General features: G+C 39.2%; 1 protein-coding gene across 1 annotated transcript in view; it reads right to left on the bottom strand.

Annotated features, from left to right (window-relative positions):
- The window catches only part of ADAMTS19 (ADAM metallopeptidase with thrombospondin type 1 motif 19), a 280,168-nt gene extending 261,383 nt beyond the window's left edge, over window positions 1-18,785 (bottom strand). The window contains exons 1-2 of the mRNA XM_079916812.1: window positions 18,686-18,785; window positions 17,420-18,057 (exon numbers count right to left, since the gene is read on the bottom strand). Coding sequence (XP_079772938.1) covers window positions 17,420-18,057; window positions 18,686-18,770 — 723 coding nt within the window. The 5' untranslated portion in view covers window positions 18,771-18,785. The remainder of the gene's footprint in view (window positions 1-17,419; window positions 18,058-18,685) is intronic.
- Between the last annotated feature and the right edge of the window lie 229 nt (window positions 18,786-19,014).

Raw genomic sequence — 19,014 nt, 5'->3', positions numbered from 1 at the left:
TGAAGAAATCAAAAGCTTTACAAACAAGCAAAAGCTAAGAGAATTCAGCACCACCAAACCTGCTCTACAACAAATGCTAAAGGGACTTCTCTAAGTGGGAAACACAAGAAAAGGACCTACAAAAACAAAAACAAAACAATTGAGAAAATGGTAATAGGAACATACATATTGATAATTACCTTAAATGTGAATGGATTAAATACTCCTACCAAATGACACAGGTTCACTTAATGGATACAAAAATAAGAACCATGTATATGCTGTATACAAGAGACTCATTTCAGACCTAGGGACACATACAAACTGAAAGTGAGGGGATGGAAAAAGGTATGCCATGCAAATGGAAATCAAAAGAAAGCTGGAGTAGCAATTCTCATATCAGACAAAATAGACTTTAAAATAAATACTATTACAAGAGACAAAGAAGGACCCTACATAATGGTCAAGGGATCAATCCAAGAAGAAGATATAACAACTGTAAATATTTATGGACCCAACATAGGACCACCTAAATACATAAGGCAAATGCTAACAGCTATAAAAGAAGAAATCGACAGTAACACAATAATAGTGAGGGACTTTAACACCTCACTTACACCAATGGACAGATCATCCAGACAGAATATTAATAAGGAAACACAAGTTTTAAATGACACAACAGACAAGATAGATTTAATCCATATTTATTGGACATTCCATCCGAAAACAGATTACACTTTCTTCTCAAAGGCACACAGAACATTTTCCAGGATAGATCACATCTTGGGTCACATCTCAAGCCTCAGTAAATTTAAGAAAATTGAAATCATATCAAGCATCTTTTCTGACCACAACACTATGAGATTAGAAATAAATTACAGGGGGAAAAACGTAAAAAACACAAACACATGGAGGCTAAACAATATGATACTAAATAACCAAGAGATCACTGAAGAAATCAAAGAGGAAATCAAAAAATACTTAGAGACAAATGACAAAACACGACGTTCCAAAACGTATGGGATGCAGCAAAAGCAGTTCTTAGAGGGAAGTTTATAGCAATACCTCAAGAAACAAGAAAAATCTCAAATAAACAATCTAACCTTACACCTAAAGGAACTAGAGAAAGAAGAACAAACAAAAGCAAAAGTTAGCAGAAGGAAAGAAATCATAAAGATCAGAGCAGAAATAAATGAAATAGAAATGAAGAAAACAGTAGCAAAGATCAACAGAACTAAAAGCTGGTTCTTTGAGAAGATAAACAAAATTGATAAACCATTAGCCAGACTCATCAAGAAAAAGGGTGAGGACTCAAATCAATAAAATTAGACATGAAAAAGGAGAAGTTACAACAGACACCACAGAAATACAAAGCATCCTAAGAGACTACTACAAGCAACTCTACGCCAATAATATGGTCAACCTGGAAGAAATGGACAAATTCTTAGAAAAGTACAACCTTCCAAGACTGAACCAGGAAGAAACAGAAAATATGAACAGACCAATCACAAGCACTGATACTGAAACTGTGATTAAAAATCTTCCAATAAACAAAAAAGTCCAGGACCAGACGGCTTCACAGGCAAATTCTATCAAACATTTAGAGAAGAGCTAACACCCATACTTCTCAAACTCTTCCAAAAATTTGCAGAGGAATGAACACTCCCAAACTCATTTTATGAGGCCACCATCATCCTGACACCAAAACCAAAGATACTACAAAAAAGGAAAATTACTAACCAATATCACAGATGAATATAGATGCAAAAATCCTCAACAAAATACTAGCAAACAGAATCCAACAACACATTAAAAGGATCACACACCATGATTAAGTGGGATTTATCGCAGGGATGCAAGGATTCTTCAATATATGCAATTCAATCAATGTGATACATCATATTAATAAATTGAAGAAAAACAACTATATGATCACCTCAACAGATGCAGATAAAGATTGTGACAAAATTCAACACCCATTTATGATAAAAACTTTCCAGAAAGTGGGCATAGAGGGAACCTACCTCAATATAATAAAGGCCATATAGGACAAACCCACAGCATACATCATTCTCAATGGTGAAAGACTGAAAGCATTTCCTGTGAGATCAGGAACAAGACAAGGATGTCCAGTCTCACCACTATTATTCAACATAGTTTTGGAAGTCCTAGCCATGGATATCAGAGAAGAAAAATAAATAAAAAGAATACAAATTGGAAAAGAAGAAGTAAAACTGTCACTGTTTGCAGATCACATGAAACCAGCTATACATAGAGCATCCTAAAGATGCCACCAGAAAACTACTAGAGCTAATCAATGAATTTGGTAAAGTTGCAGGATACAAAATTAATGCACAGAAATCTCTTGCATTCCTATACACTAATGATGAAAAATCTGAAAGAGAAATTAAGGAAACACTCCCATTTACCACTGCAACGAAAAGAATAAAATACCTAGGAATAAACCTACCTAAGGAGGTAAAAGACCTGTGCTCAGAAAACTATAAGACATTGATGAAAGAAATCAAAGATGACACAAACAGATGGAGAGATATTCCATGTTCTTGGATTGGAAGAATCAATATTGTGAAAATGACTAGACTACCCAAAACAATCTACAGATTTAATGCAATCCCTATCAAACTACCAATGGCATTTTTTACAGAACTAGAACAAAAAAATCTTAAAATTTGCATGGAGACACAAAAGACCTCGAGCAGCCAAAGCAGTCTTGAGGGGAAAAAAATGGAGCTGGAGGAATCAGACTCTCTGACTTCAGACTACACAACAAAGCCACAGTAATCAAGACAATATGGTACTGCCACAAAAACAGAAATATAGATCAATGGAACAGGACAGAAGGCCCAGAGATAAACCCATGCATCAACTAATCTATGACACAGGAGGCAAGGATATACAATGGAGAAAAGATATCCTCTTTAATAAGTGGTGCTGAGAAAACTGGACAGCTACATGTAAAAGAATGAAATTAGAACACTTCCTAACACCATACACAAAAAAAACCTCAATATGGATTAAAGACTTAAATCTAAGACTGGACACTATAAAACTCTTACAGGAAAACATAGGAAGAATATTATTTGACATAAATCACAGCAAGATCTTTTTTGACCCAACTCCTAGAGTAATGGAAATAGAAACAAAAATAAACAAATGAGACCTAATGAAACTTAAAAGCCTTTGCACAGCAAAGGAAGCTATAAACAAGATGAAAAGACAACCCTCCAAATGGGAGAAAATATTTGCAGACGAATCAACAAAGGATTAATCTCTAAAATATATAAAGAGCTCATGAAGCTCAATATTAAAAAACCATACAACCCAATCACAAAATGGGCAGAAGACCTAAATAGACATTTCTCCAAAGAAGACATACAGATGGCCAAGAGGCACATGAAAAGCTGCCCAACATCACTAATTATTAGAGAAATGCAAATCAAAACTACAATGAGGTATCACCTCACACCAGTTAGAATGGGCATCATCAGAAAGTCTACAAACAACAAATGCTGGAGAGTGTGGAGAAAAGAGAACCCTGTTGCACTGTTGGTGGGAATGTAAATTGATACAGCCACTATGGAGAACAGTATGGAGGTTCCTTAGAAAACTAAAAATAGAATTACCATGCGACCCAGCAATATCACTACTGGGCATATACCCAGAGAAAAACAATTCAAAAAGACACATGCACCCCAATGTTCACTGCAGCACTATTTACAATAGCCAGGTCATGGAAGCAACCTAAATGCCCATCGACAGATAAATGGATAAAGAAGATGTGGCACATATACACAGTGGAATATTACTCAGCCATAAAAAGGAAAGAAATCAGGTCACTTGTAGAGATGTGGATGGACCTAGAGACAGTCATACAGAGTGACGTTAGTCAGAAAGAGAAAAACAAATATCACATATTAACGCATATATGTGGAATCTAGAAAAATGGTACAGATGAACCGTTTTGCAAGGCAGAAATAGAGACACAGATGTAGTGAACAAATGTATGGACACCAAGGGGGGAAAGAGGTGGGGGGGTGGGATGAACTGGGAGATTGGGATTGACATGTATACACTAATATGTATAAAATAGATATAAGAATCTGCTGTATAAAAAGTAATAAATTAAATTTTTAAAAAAGAAGATGCGGTGTATATTTACAATGGAATACTACTCAGTCATAAAAAAGAATGGAATAAGGCCATTTGCAGCAACATAGATGGACTTAGAAATTATCACACTAAGTGAAGTCAGTCAGAGAAAGACAAATATCGTATGATATAACTTATATGTGGAACCTATAATATGACACAAATGGACTTATTAATGAAACAGAAACAGACTCACAGGCATAGAGAACAGAGTTGTGGTTGCCTAGGGTAATAGCGGGGGTGGGGGTAAATTGGGAGTTTGAGATTAATAGATGTAAAGTATTACATATAGAATGGATAAACAACAAGTCCTACTGTAACAGTACAGGGAACTATATTCAATATCCTGTGATAAACCATAATGGAAAAGAAAAATATTTTTTAAATAAAAGAAGCTCATAAATACAACATTTAAAAAAATTAGAGTCTGATATGTGGATTCATGTCCTAATCCTACAAAGACACTACATCTTTGTAACTTCCTATTTTGTATACTTTATTTGTATAACTCCAAATGAGTGGCTTTGAATACTTGTTCTCATAGATTATGAATTATAAATCGTGTCCACTATAATATGGGGTATCAGTAGCTAATTTTGTCAATTAGTCAACAGTGTATTCAAAGATATCCCCTAATGAATGCTTTAGTAATAATAATTTCCAGATAGCACAAAAATCTTCTGTATTGTTTATAAGATAGAAACTCTCCCAAAATTTATCTTTAATCACAATTCCTATCAAAGTCCCAGCTGATTCTTCACAGATACTGACAATCTGGTCCTAAAACTTATACAGAAATGCAAAGGATCCAGAATAGTCAACAAAGCTTTGAAAAAGGAAATCAAAGTTGAATTTCCCCAATTAAAAAATATATTATAAAGCCTCCTAAGACAGTATTGTACTGACATAAGGATAAACATATAAATTTAAAAAACAGCATTAATAGTAAAAAAGTAAACTCATATTTATGGTTGACTTTTGACAAAAGTTCCATGGCATTTCATTAGGAAAGGATGGTCTTTTTAGCAAAGGGGCTGAGAGAAAATTGGATATACATATGCAAAGAGATTAATTCAAATCCTTATCTCACACCATACACAAAAACCTAACTCAAAATACATCACAGACCTAAATGTAATAACCAAAATTATGGAAGAAAACATAAGAGGAAGTCTATGTGACTTTGAGTTAGACAGAGTTCTTCTTAGTTACATCAAAAGCACATTCCGTAAAAGGAAAAAATAAATTGGATTTTTTCAAAATCTATAAAAACTGTCTTTGAAAGATACCATCAGGAAAAGGAACAGAAACCTCTGGACTAGAAGAAAACATTAGCAAATCCTATGTCTGACAAAGGATTTACATCCAGAGTATACAAAGAACTCTTAAAACTAAATAGCAGAAAGACAAAAAGCCTAATTCAAAATAGGCAAAAGATATGAATAGACATGTCACCAAAGATGATATATGAATGGCTATAAAAAGGGACATGAAAAGATGCTCAACATAGTCATTAAGAAATGCAAATTCAAACCACAATGAAATACTGCTGCACAGCCACAAAAATAGTTTAAATCAAAAAGAGACAATAACAAGCGTTGATGAGGATGTAGAGAAACTGGAACCCTAATAAATTGCTGGTGGGAACGTAAATTGGCAGTACTTTGTAAAAGAATTTGGCAGTTTCTTAAAATATTAAACATAAATTTACCATATCACCTAGCAATTCCACTCCTAGGTATCTACCCAAGAGGAATAAAAATATATATCTACACAACGACTTATACACAAATGTTTATATTAGCATTATTCATAACAGCAAAAAAGTGGAAACAATCCAAATGCCCATCAACTGATGGATGAATAAACAATGACTTATTATTCAGCAAGAAAAAGAATGCACTATTGGTACATGCTACCACATGGACAAACCTCAAAAACATTATGCTAAGTTTAAGACGCCAGACACAAAAGACCAAATTTTATATGATTTCATTTACATGAAATGTAAAGGTAAATCTATAAAAAGAGAAGGTTGACGAATGGTTGCCTGGGACTGGGGATAGGAACAGAATGATTGCAAATGGATGTGAGGGACCCCTTTGGGGTGATGGAAATGTTCTAAAACTGAATTGTGGTGATGGTTGCACTGTTCTGTAAATGTACTAAAAATCATTGAATTGCACACTGGGGTGAATTTATGGTATGTAAATCATACCAGAAAAAAAGACATTAGGGGGAAAAATATTCACAGTATCCTTTTCAATTTGTCACATTTTAAATGATTTAAATGATTTACCCTAGAAAAATCAGCTTGACATATTCTTGAATCTATCTTACTAATGAGAAATAATTAGGTTCTACTTAGAAAAATTTCTACGTAGGAACTTTCACCGTAAAATACCAGTTCAATGCCTTTTAAAACATTACAATTAGAACCATCTATTTTGAAGTGACAAAATTCTAACTGCAGATCTACAGAGACACAGGAATTATCCACGTTAGTAAACAAAATGGAGCACCAAATAATTAAATTTTAAAAGACAGATATTTCCACAATGAATTACTCATACTTTGCTAAGTATGTGTACACATAATTGTTATTTCCACAATAAATTACTCAGACTTTCTATTTTGTTGTAATAAACTGCTGAAGTTCTATTTATCCGTAAGCACACAACCAGTCAACACTGTGAAGACCCTATGCTATCTATACATAAGTTCCTCTGTCAATAAATGAACTGCTTATCTATGAACTGGGCACACTAAAATATTTGCTGGTAATATAATACTTTTATAATGGAAATGTACCTATCACATTTTAGTTGCCACTACGTGCATTCAAATCCAAATTATAATGGAGATAGACAATTTGCACTAATCAGATTAGCTGATATAATTATCTGCCTGGCCACTCCTCTTAGCATGTTAATGTTTTTTGACTGTTAATCCTAATGAGTTTTACAGGACTCTTAACATCCAAATTCTTGCAATATGAATGAGCAGATAAGCCGTGTTAGGTTATTTCTGCCATTTGAGATAGCTCACCATTTAATTCTCATGCATCTCCAAAGTCCTCTTAACCTGACCACACTGCTCTGCCATTCCAGTGTAGATAATCTCTCACAAAGAGTTTCTAATTTTCTCACTTATTTTCTAATATGCCTCTACAATGTGCCTCAGTCTTCACTTAGCCACATCTAAACTTGGTGGTATGGTAGGCCCTTTACAATCTGAAGGTATGTTTCTTCCTTTATTTCTGATAAATTTTATTTTACTACAGTAACTATCATGAAACAGCTGGAGTAAGTCTCCTGCTATATTACCCATAAAACTGTTGATGACAATTTGAAATAATTCATCTCTATTTACTTCCAAATTCTAGAATGGGAAGCAAGTTTCGACTTTTGTATACTTTTTCACCTAAAGAGTAGGAAAACATTCATACTGGCATTAAGGTCCCATTATATCATCTCCCAACTAGTTCACATTTATAGCCTGTTGAATAATTGAAATTCATAAAATCCTTGCTAGCTCAATGGCATCTGAGTGGGTTCCTGGAAAGATGTTAAAGGTAAGGACAGGAGGTATCCAAGTTTAGTATAGTTGGAGCTGAAAGACAGTATTAAAATTCATTCAAGACACATAGGATATGAAGTTTGATGGATGCAAATCCAGTCCTTAAAGATCCTGAGCTCTGGAGTTTTCCGAGCCACTAGAGTGGCTGCCCTCAAATCTGAGCCTGCACAGGAATTACGTTGGATTCTTTTGAAATACACTTCTTAGTTTTGAGGCTCAATCTGGGATTCTCATTTTAAATGGAGAATTCCCAGCTCCCACTACCTCACCCCCACTGCCGTGATTTTGATACAGGTGCTTGCACACCAGACTTTAAGAAACAGGGCATCAAGAAGCATGATCTAAAAGCCGATGGTGTGGGTTCACTGCAGAAAGTGGTCATATATTTTAGGTGAAGCCAGGCAGAGGGAAGAGGAAAAATCTGGGGCCAAACAGCTTCATATGCTTGTGAAGGAAAAAAAAAGGTTTAGGTCTGATAAGTTTAATTGGAAAGCAATACGAAGGCAGGAGCTGTTTAAATAATGCTGAAACTGGCTCATCAGCTCCATTCCCTGATCATCTGCGTTAAAGCCTAAGCAGTTAATAATGTATTGAAAATATATGGATGTTCATTATGAAATGAAATCAGCTGGAAAAGGCAAGTACTAAACTTTCTAATCCCCAAGGGCCTTCTTAACACCACCATGCAAAAATCCTGTACGAATATCTGGTTAGCATTGAAATGGCTGAGTTCCCACTTTCTCACTTCTCTCAGTCTAGGGCTTGGCATTAGAATAAAGATGAGATGGAGACAAGATGATGTGCTCACTATGGCTGCACCCTAAGTGCACTCTGCATCAAATTATGGTCCTCACTTGGTTGTGGGAACCTTAAAATTTCCCTTCAGGAACACCCCCCATCCACCCACCTCACCCCCCACCAACAAATCATAATCCAAGGGGGACTACTGGTTCTCTCGGTGCTTTAAAATACGTCAATTACTTCCCTAACTCAATACAATTCCCATCTATCAGGAACCTGGAACTCCTCTGATTATTCTTTATTTTGCAAACACAAAGCCATAAAACCATCTGGGTAAAAATGTAATTGTAATTAAGCAGAAACATTCAATTGTACATGAACTCAATAAAAATGTGCTCTGTTTTAGTACTGCATAAAAAATGTTTTAAGACTGCTATACAGAATTTCCTGAATTTAAAAAGGTATACTATTTTTATGATTCACCTAATAAACTTCAAATAAGTATATATTAATATTAAATATTATCTAATAAATATTATTAAATAAACAAAATTTCTTCTCACAAAATTGGTCCATGCCTGAAGCCTCTCAGGACACTAAGACACAGATTAACACATGATTAAAGGGGTTATTAACTTTTAATGTATAATATCGCTTTTTCCATCAGCACAATGATTCTTTTTACTAGAATTCACTATATCACTCCCTTAGAAAAAGACTGGAGTGTCTGCATATTGGCCACTCTAAGTACAGAAACATCTTCCATGTGTCACTGTCAGCGGGAACAAAATCATTCATGCCGTTCTAACTTTTAAAAAGGAAAACCATGGATGGTTTAAGGAGATGTGCACTTAAAGTTGATAAGGAAACACTGAACACTTAATAGTACCGTGAAAAAGACAGGTAGGACAAGTTGAGGCAAAGAGAAGTTTCCTTAAAAACTGTAAGGACCTTGAAGCAAGAACTATTTACCGTTTTGTTCTCTGGGTATTCGGCACAGTATATAGATGTAACTAGCTCACTACTGATGAACTTTTAGAGTGCTCTGCTCTTGAAAACAATGCTGCGATGAATAGGCTTATACATAAATCTTTTGCTCTTATGTGAATATTCCTCTAATATTGATACCTACAAGCAGAATTGCTGAAAACTAAGCATGTTTAAAATTTAAATACATACCACACAAGAGGCTCTACCCAATTTACTCCCCTACAATGTATAAGGTTAAGTGTTCCCCAAGCGTGCCCACCAGATACTATTAATCTGCAATCTGTGCCAATCTATGAACCAAAAGTGATGATTGAGAAAAATTTTTCCCTAGTTTCCTAATACATTTGAAAAAACTGTGAATGTTTATTCGGTATTTATATTTCCTTTACAGCATATCCACAAGAAAGTTAACAGTGCTTATCTATGGATGTTAAGATTACAGATGACTTATTTTATGTATTTTCTAAACTCTATACTCAGCTTGTATTATTTTGTTATTAACATTTATCTTTTTAAAATACTCATAGAAAGGGACTTCCCTGGTGGCGCGGTGGTTAAGAATCTGTCTGCCAATGCAGGGGACACGGGTTCAAGCCCTGGTCCGAGAAGATCCCACATGCCGTGGAGCAACTAAGCCCGTGCACCACAACTACTGAGACTGCACTCTTGAGCTCTTGAGCCACAACTACTGAAGCCCGTGCACCTAGAGCCTGTGCTCCGCAAGAAGAAAAGTCACCACAATGAGAAGCCCGCGCACGGCAACGAAGAGTAGCCCCCGTTCACCGCAACTAGAGAAAGCCTGCGCGCAGCAACAAAGACCCAACGCAGCCAAAAAATAAATTAATTTACTTATTTAAATTAAAAATAAATAAATAATATACTCATAGAAAAAGAGCACTGGAATTAGAAATGAAAAAGACCAAACACCTAATAGAAAAATGAGTAAAAGAAATGAACAGAAAGTTTACAGGAAAGGAAATGAGAATAAAAATATGAAAAGATGGTCAGTCTCACCATTAATATGAAAAAAATGTAAATTAAAACTACTTTGAGATAACATTTCTTGCCCATTAGATTTTACAAAGATCAAAATTTTTACTAATACCTATATTGGTGACAGCATAGCTGAAAGACGTACTCTGTTTCTCTGCTGCCCTGAGAGTGTAAAGTGGCATACCTCCATGGGGTACAATCAGGCAATATTGCCCCCAAATTACCAATACATTTGCCCTTTGACAAGGGCATGACATAGGCAGAACGACATATCTACAGAGTCTTATTCATTTAGCACTGTTCATAAAAGGAAAATACTGGAATCCATTAAACGTACATCCACACCAAACTGATTAAGGAAATTATGCCACATTTTTGCAATCAGATAAAATGGAAGTACCAAAACAGAAAGGGGATTCTCTTTAGACACTCATTATGTGATAATCTCACACATCAGTGTGTGCGTGTGTGTGTGTGTGTGTGTGTGTGTGTGTGTGTAAATAATGTGGCTTTTAAAAGCTCTTAATGCATTTTATTTGTTTATGTGTCAATTACCTCTAGCTCACCCGCTAGAAACTAATAACCCTGGCCACCTCTAGGAAGGGATACTGAGCAATAACTGGGGAAAGGCTGCTGAAGGAAGATTTTCATTGCATAACTTTTTGGAGGTTCTGTGTGGTAAAGTCTGAGTCCTTGTAATTTTGAAAATGATTTCATTCTGCCTTTAGGTCTGAATGGTAATTTGGCTGAATCTAGGATTCAAAATCACATTTCATCAGAAATCTGAGGCTATCAACTCATGACCCCCTAGCATCTGGTATTACTGATTCAATCTCTAACATCAATCTGACACTCATCTTATTGTAGATCATCTTCCCTTTATTAAACATGTAGGATTTTCTCTTTATCTTTGATTTTCTAAGATTCTGCCACAATGAGTCTAGGTTTGGGTCTCTCTTTCCTTATGCTACTCTCTGTTTAGTGGTTGGTCTTTCAGTCTGAAGACGTGTGTCTTCCTTTATTTATGGGGCAAATTTGATTCTGATACAAAAAAATTCTCTTTAACCTCTACCTAACCAACACCAGTTCCATCAACCAATTCATCTCAAATTACTGAATTAAATAACACTCTCCACACCGTCCAGAAAACATGATCACTGAGGCATGCAGTATGCCCAACGCTCACTGAGCTTAGATTCCTCTCTTGTCTTGTTGCAAACAATTACTTCCACCAGTCAGCCTGTATGTTCACCAAGAATCAGCTGTATTTGCTTGAACATATGTTCACAACATTTTGTAATTACATAATTTAATCAAACCTAAATATTAATGCAAGTGAAATATGAGTGCAAAAGATGTCTTTGTTTCTATGAAAACTTTGGAAAACCCTGAGAAAGATTAAGTTGCTAAAAACAAAAAGTGCTGCAATTTTATTTGGGATGAAACTGTACAAGATTTGAAAGTTTTAAAAGTCCAGGATTCTACACATAAATTGCCTTGCATTTGTCTTTTAAATTTTATTCCAAATACAGAAACCTATATTGGAAATTGGTCTTGGTGCATCGTGAGTAAGGCTCACCAGGAGCACCAGTTATCTGACCTACACTCAAAGGCGTAGTATCTGGCCTCACATCCAAAGCTTGGCTAATGAATGTATATTTTGGTGACGTATATAGAATCAAATGTTTAGGGTTCATTTGCATGCATTTTTAAAACTCTCTCCTTTAACTTATTTTTTTAAATTAACTCCCATTAAAGAAATTTGGCCTAGAGGGGTGGGATAGGGAGGGTGGGAGGGAGGGAGACGCAAGAGGGAAGAGATATGGGAACATATGTATATGTATAACTGATTCACTTTGTTATAAAGCAGAAACTAACACACCATTGTAAAGCAATTATACTCCAATAAAGATGTAAAAAAAAAAAAAGAAATTTGGACCATCTAAATCTATGATTCATGGCTCACAAATTTTCTTTCGTATTTTGCATCCATTTGTCCTTTATGTTCTATTCTGGGACAATTTCTGGGTTTGCCTTCTAGGTCACAAATTTACTTACCAGTTCATCTATGGAGTTTTTAATTCTAATAATCATATAATGTGAGTTCCATTGTATCTAATGGTTTTTTTTTTGCCATATGCGGGCCTCTCACCGTTGTGGCCTCTCCCGTTGCGGAGCACAGGCTCCGGACGCGCAGGCTCAGCAGCCATGGCTCACGGGCCCAGCCGCTCCGCGGCATGTGGGATCTTCCCGGACCGGGGCACGAACCTGTGTCCCCTGCTTCGGCAGGTGGACTCTCAACCACTGCGCCACCAGGGAAGCCCGTATCTAATCATTTCTTTACAGACAGCAGCTGTCCTGGTTTTTTCCACGAATATATATCTACTCTTATTTTTCAGTTAAAGTATTCTATTTAGTAAGATTTTTGCTTCATGGTTTTAATCAACCAATTTGATGACTCTCTTTTATATGGTTTGTTTTCTTAACAGTGTGATATTCTTAGGTGTCAGCTCATCTCTTTTTGTTGGTTTCCTACTCACCTATCTGTTGTGACCAGCTCTCCTCTAGTTATTTGGAGGGACAAGTAGGGCCATCTACTGCATGCAGGAAGTCAATGGCTCAACTTTTGAGAGTGGAGACTCTCTATCCTCTGGTGTCACCCACACGTCCGGGAAAGCTCTACTACTATTCTCTCCGCTCTTGCCTAGGGACACACATTTGGCCTCTGCTACCTGGCACAACTGGACAGCAGACAAAACCAATAGTGCTGTTATTCAAGGGCCCCTTGTGCTCATGGCCCTCTCTTTCTTTGCAAGTGCAGTAGCACCTCTGCCATAGCTGCCTGCATTCACACATATTCTCTAATATCTATATGTTTTCCATTAATCCAATCCAATCTGTTTGCAGTCTTTCAGAAGATACTCAAAATGTCGGATGTACTGATGGCATTCTTTTAGAATACTGCTTTAGATTTATTTAGAATATCTTTTCTGTCATTCCTAAGATTTGGCTTGAACAAAGCAGCTGGATGTGTGACGTTATTCTGCAATTTTTTTTCATTTGGATGTTGACTCCACTTCTACTCCAGTTCTCCTAGGTATGTACTACCTTTTCCCTGTCTTCATACCCTCCTCTCCTATTTCCATCCCCAAAAGGGATGCCTCCAAATACTTAAGTGTTCAAAACTTCCCATGGTACCAAATACTTTGATTCGCATAAGGGAGTAAATTGAAAAAAACAAAAAACAAAAAATGGAATTTACACAAGGCTGCAGATTTTGCATGAAGAGCTAATCAGCATAACTACTATATAAAACTCTAAATTTATAAAACTCTAAGTTTAAGTAAGTCTTAGTAGTTACTCTTTATCATCCTGGAAAAGTAATCTAAATATTACTGATAGCCAGTAATCATCAATCTAAAGAGAATCACAGGCAAGGAATGTACTGATGTAGTTTATCTTGGCCCAGTGCTTAGGTGTGCTTTTGTTAAAAAAGTGTTAATTTTGAGCAAACATGATTGTTTCACTCTTTCGTGAAATTTAATTTGTTGCTTTTTGTACTTTAATTTTTTAGAGATTACTATTTAAATCAGAATAACGTACTATATGTGTAATATTCTATTCAGTGATTTTTACTGGATGCCTACTAAAAACTAGATATCTTACCATGTTCTGGAAGTGAAGAGATGAACAAGAGAGTATCATCATAGCACTTGGGACATTCCTACATCTGTATGTAACACAACCTACTTTATTTCCCTATTTATATCTGTGACTGGCAAGCCAGGTTGGGAACTCCTTGAAACATACCAAGGCTTTCTCATCTCCTTTCTGTGTTCTCTGTACTTACAAAATGCCTTGCTCAAAGGAGTCGTTCAATAAATGCTTAATTACTTAATATTACTTATGTGCCCATTAGATCTCAATTATTTTTCAGTATTAGAGACTAATAAGGGAAAATAGTAAGAACACTTCATACATTAATTGCTAGACATACAAATACAATTTGTGCATTTTACAAATAAGGGAAATAAGATCCAGAAAGATTAAGTACTTTGAAGAGGCAACACTGGAACCTGTAACCAAAATCTCCATTCAATCACTTTTCCCTTTATAGCACAAGTTAGATTGATATCTGGAGAATGAATTGGCCAGTCTTAACAAATGTTCACCGCTTTGCAATACTTGATAACTGTTATCTATTTCCTTTGGTAGAGACATTTAGAACCTTTCAAATATGTAATAATTCAAAAGGTGTTGAGGAGTTCAGGCACAAGTGGGTAAAACTTGCTACTGAGAGAGGGGAAGGGAAGGTGTACTTTGTAATCTACTCTTTCCTGTGCATCTGACAGTCAGAAAGCTTTTACTGAGAAGAAAAAACTGTTGCAAACTAAAGGAGTTGCATTTATAAAGAATGCACCTTCATATAAAGACATCATGATGCCTCACATTAGAATTACTGGATCACAGAATTTAAATAGAGAAAAACAAGAATGCAATCTTTCGATAATCAACAGTTAAAGAGAAAAAGCCTGTACTCAGGCAGACAAGGCTTTTGAGGTCTGATCTCACCAGACAGTTTAGGATCACTTCCCCTTATTGCACCTTCTGGCCTCGTCGGAAGAAACTTTTTTTTTCATTCGCTTGTTAGGCTCTGCATTTTCTCATCTCCACTCAGTCTCTTCCTTCTATCTGTAACACTGCCAGCCCTTTCCTGCCTGGAGAAAGGCTCCCCATGCTTCAAAATCCACTGAAACTCTGCCTTGGGAAGCCTTCCCCAACTCCCCAAGCGTGGTTTAACCTCAGGCATAACATCTGATTTAACATGCTGCTAAGTCACTGTTTCATGACCACCTGTGTCGTATCTACTTGTATATGATGTGCTTCTAATCTGTGAGCCCCTAGTGCAGGCTCTAGAATATATTTAGCATGCAACAAAATTTTCATTCTATCATCCAATTTTAATTAAGTCATCAGATTCTCTCATTTTACTTATGAAAACTAGATCCCAGAGAGGAAAGGGACTTGTCAATCAGTAGGGAACAGGCCAATGTCAGAGCTCAGATAACAAATTATGCTTTCCCTTTCCTAATCCACCCTCATAAGGGAAAGGGCTGGCATGACAGAGTCTGGAGTAACAAACCCAACCTTCTTGGCTATTTGCCTAACTTTTTACTCAAAGTCTGACTGCTACACTGTATTGCTAGCAATGTCAGTTTTCTTCAACAACAAAGACTTCCCAGTTCAGAACACATACATATGTGGCTAATAGGAAAAGTGAGTAAAAGTCCAACATGATAAACAGGGAGGTATGTCAAACTCCTATTCAGTCTATGAAAAACCTACTCATAATTCTAACTTTGCTCCTTTAAGTATGGAGAGAAGGCAGAGCTCATTTGGAAAATCTGACCAAAAGCCCACATTTCAACACAGTGAAATGCTTTATCCCCTATTGCTTCTACCGCACCAGGAACTTTCTATATGTAATTATTTAATCTCCGGCCAAAAACCGGTGGACAATGAAATCCCCACAAAATGTTTCCCCCAGTGAAGTGTTCAAACATCCGCTCCACAAAAAATATTTTTAAAAGCTTTTCATGTAATTTTTCCATGCCATTTTTTTCCACTCATGGCTAAAAATGACCATATTTGAATATTCATCATTATGAGCATCTGGTAAAATACAGTCCTGTGTGGCACTTTACATCATTTGACTGTGGTATCTCAGAAGGGTATAGGTAAAAATTTCCAGTTTCATTTTGTTTGGATTTTTAACCATCTTTTTCCATTTCATGGCTTTGGGTGCCTTTGATTGTGCTGATATTTTCTGCTGTCCATTACTATTGGATTTTTCTCCAAATGAGCAGGTTGCTTTCAGAGAAGTCCTTGTGGATTTCATCAATGGCTCACTTGGAATATCAAAATGAAGCCACAAATCACGTGCGTGTTTACAATACTTTGTGGGTTTTGCCTTAAACCAACAGTAAAGTCCACAGTGCTGATGGCTACACAACAATGTGAATGTACTTAACACCACTGACTGGACATAAAAATGGTCAAAATTGTAAGTTTTATGTTATGTATACTTTACCACAAAGTAAAGGTCAACTTACAGGAGGCAACAATTATCCCAAACCCTGGGTCAAAAGACAGGGGGGGAAATGGAATGATGATCTGTATTATTCAGACAGGGCAAATGGCTTTTACTTTCTAGCTCCAACATGCCTCTTAGCCAGGCTCTCATCCCTGCTATTTTCCTCCATGGAGTGGAGAAAAGAAAAGAAACTTTTGCCAAGTAAAATGTAAACCTTAGAAAAGAAATGTTAAATCATAGAACCATAACCCTTCAAGTACTGACTGGATTCTCATGTCATCCATTAGCCAACTGCTCGCAGCCTTTGAGTTAACTCCTTCTCCCCTCGTTTCTCACAGGAACAGTGAACAGGTGTCCCGTGTGAGCGTGAATGTGTTTAAATTCCAGACAGCTGTCAGAACGTAACTCCCTAGAGGACTGTTCTGACAGCTTTGAAGTGGGACATGAAAAAAACTATGAGATAATAGATGAGAAACTGGGGGTGAGGGGCAAACAAGGAGGAGATTCAGCAGTGAGCAGACTGGTTGTCTTCCAGTCTCCTAAAAGACACCACGTGGTGGGCTTATTTTGAAAAGCAGAAATAAAACCAGTGGAAAGAATTGCAAGGAGACAGTTTTACCCAGTGTTATGAAGAAACTTATGACCATCTAGCAGAAGGCTATTAATCCAAACAATTAGCCTTCAGATTCACTGCCCTGGAAATGTTGTATGGGAAGTACACGGTAGAGACTCCGTGCAGGGGGTGCAGACTAGGGCCAAGGTCAGGGTGCACTTCGTAAGGGGATGAGGTGCAGGCAAATCAGACTGGTCTACGAGGGGGAGAGGGAGGAGTGGCAGGGGGAAGAGGAGAGCTGGGGAAGGAAAGGCGCTTACCAGGCCACCTCCGCAGGTGCTGAAAGAGGCCAGCGAGCCAGGGTGCCGCAGCACAGCCCCGGTGTAGAAGCAGGAGGCGTCGGGTGGCGCCGGAGGGCGCGGGGCGGCTGTTGCCCGCGTGGGGCCCGGGCCCGGACTCGGCCGCTGTTCCACCGCGAAGCGCGGCGCCAGGAAGCGGCCGTCTCTCCGGAGCAGCAGGTATAGGTCCCGAGAGAAGGCCGGGATCCGCAGCAGTACCTCGTCGCCGTCCGGCTCTGCTTGCTGCGCCGGGGGGGGAGATGGGGGCGGCGGCTGCCACGAGGCCGGGGCACCCGGGGACAGGGCGGCAGCCCCGCTGGATCCCCGCGGCACCTCCTGCGATTCGAGCTCCTCGTCTTCTTCGCCCCCCGGCGGCGGGGGTCGGGGCCGGGGCTCTGACCGGCCTTCCGCGGGCTCCTGGGGCGGCACCGGGGCCACGGAGCGCACCTCGCGGGAGCTGCCGGCCGCCTGAACTCGGGCGCCTCCGCCGCCCGTGGCGCCGCGCACCCAGCCTGGGTCCGCGCTGCCCCCGCTGCCGCCGGCCGCGTCCACCGGCTCCCGGCGCCAGAGCGCAGGAAACACGACTTCCCACTCCTCGCGGTCGGGGGCGAACTGCAGCCCTGCGGGCGGGGCAGACAGAGAAGTGCGAGGCTTAAGGTGCCGCGATTCCAGTAGCACAAGCGTCCCCGGGCACACACTCCGCACACAGGGCTCACGGGTAACGCGCTGGAGACCACCCGTCTAGCCCCTGAAACTCTCGCAACCCCTGAAGCCTAGCGATCAGATTACAGACCCCAGCACTTTCAAAATAAAAGTATGATTATCGGGGCAGGGGGAGGGGAAGAGTGGGGCTGCAAAGTTTGGTGACAGCACTTAGCTGTAGAAAAGAAAACCGGTGCAAAGACTCCAGCACAATTAAATGATTTCCTTAAGTATCTGCCAGAGCAAGGCAGAGCTATCAATTTCTTTACGTCCCAATTTTCCTCCAGGTGCTGTAAACGTACCTTTGCAAATCTTATTACTCTCGTGAGAGAAAAACTAAGCATTCCACGTTGTTGAAATGAGGCCGCGAGAAGTGCGCTTCGGTCAGGAGCGTGACCCTCTCACCCGCAACCGCACGCCGGTTTTTATTGCTTCCCGTGGAGCCCTGCTCACGGCGCACAGCTGCGCCAGCCCTGCCGACCCGTGCGTGCCCGGTCTCCGCTGGGGGAAGGTGGAAAACAAGTCCAAAGTCACGGAAGAACTTACCTGAAACTATCCCATTCGACAGGACCCCCAGCTGGTAGAGAAGGCAGCAGACGTGAGTCAGGCGCATCTCGCGGCTCTTCCCCATACCGCGCTCCCGGCCCCGCGCGCGCCTCCTTGCGCGATCCACCGCGGTCGCAGCAGCCGCCGCCAGCGCCGCAGTCGCCGCCGCCGCCTCCCGGAGCGCAAGGAGGCCGGGCGGCGAGTTTGCCCAGGCCCTTTGTCTGCCGCGGGGGGGGGGGGGGGGGGTTGCTGTGTGACTCCGAGAGGCTGCTGGAGCACGGGTGGGGGTGGGGGTGGGGAGGAGCGGGGGCAGGCAGCGCGCGGCCCCG

The sequence above is a fragment of the Stenella coeruleoalba genome (genome assembly GCF_951394435.1).
Source record: "Stenella coeruleoalba genome assembly, chromosome: 3".
Taxonomy (NCBI): domain Eukaryota; kingdom Metazoa; phylum Chordata; class Mammalia; order Artiodactyla; family Delphinidae; genus Stenella; species Stenella coeruleoalba.
The sequence above is the reverse complement of the archived record's forward strand: the minus strand, read 5'-3'. Positions and strand labels throughout refer to the sequence as shown.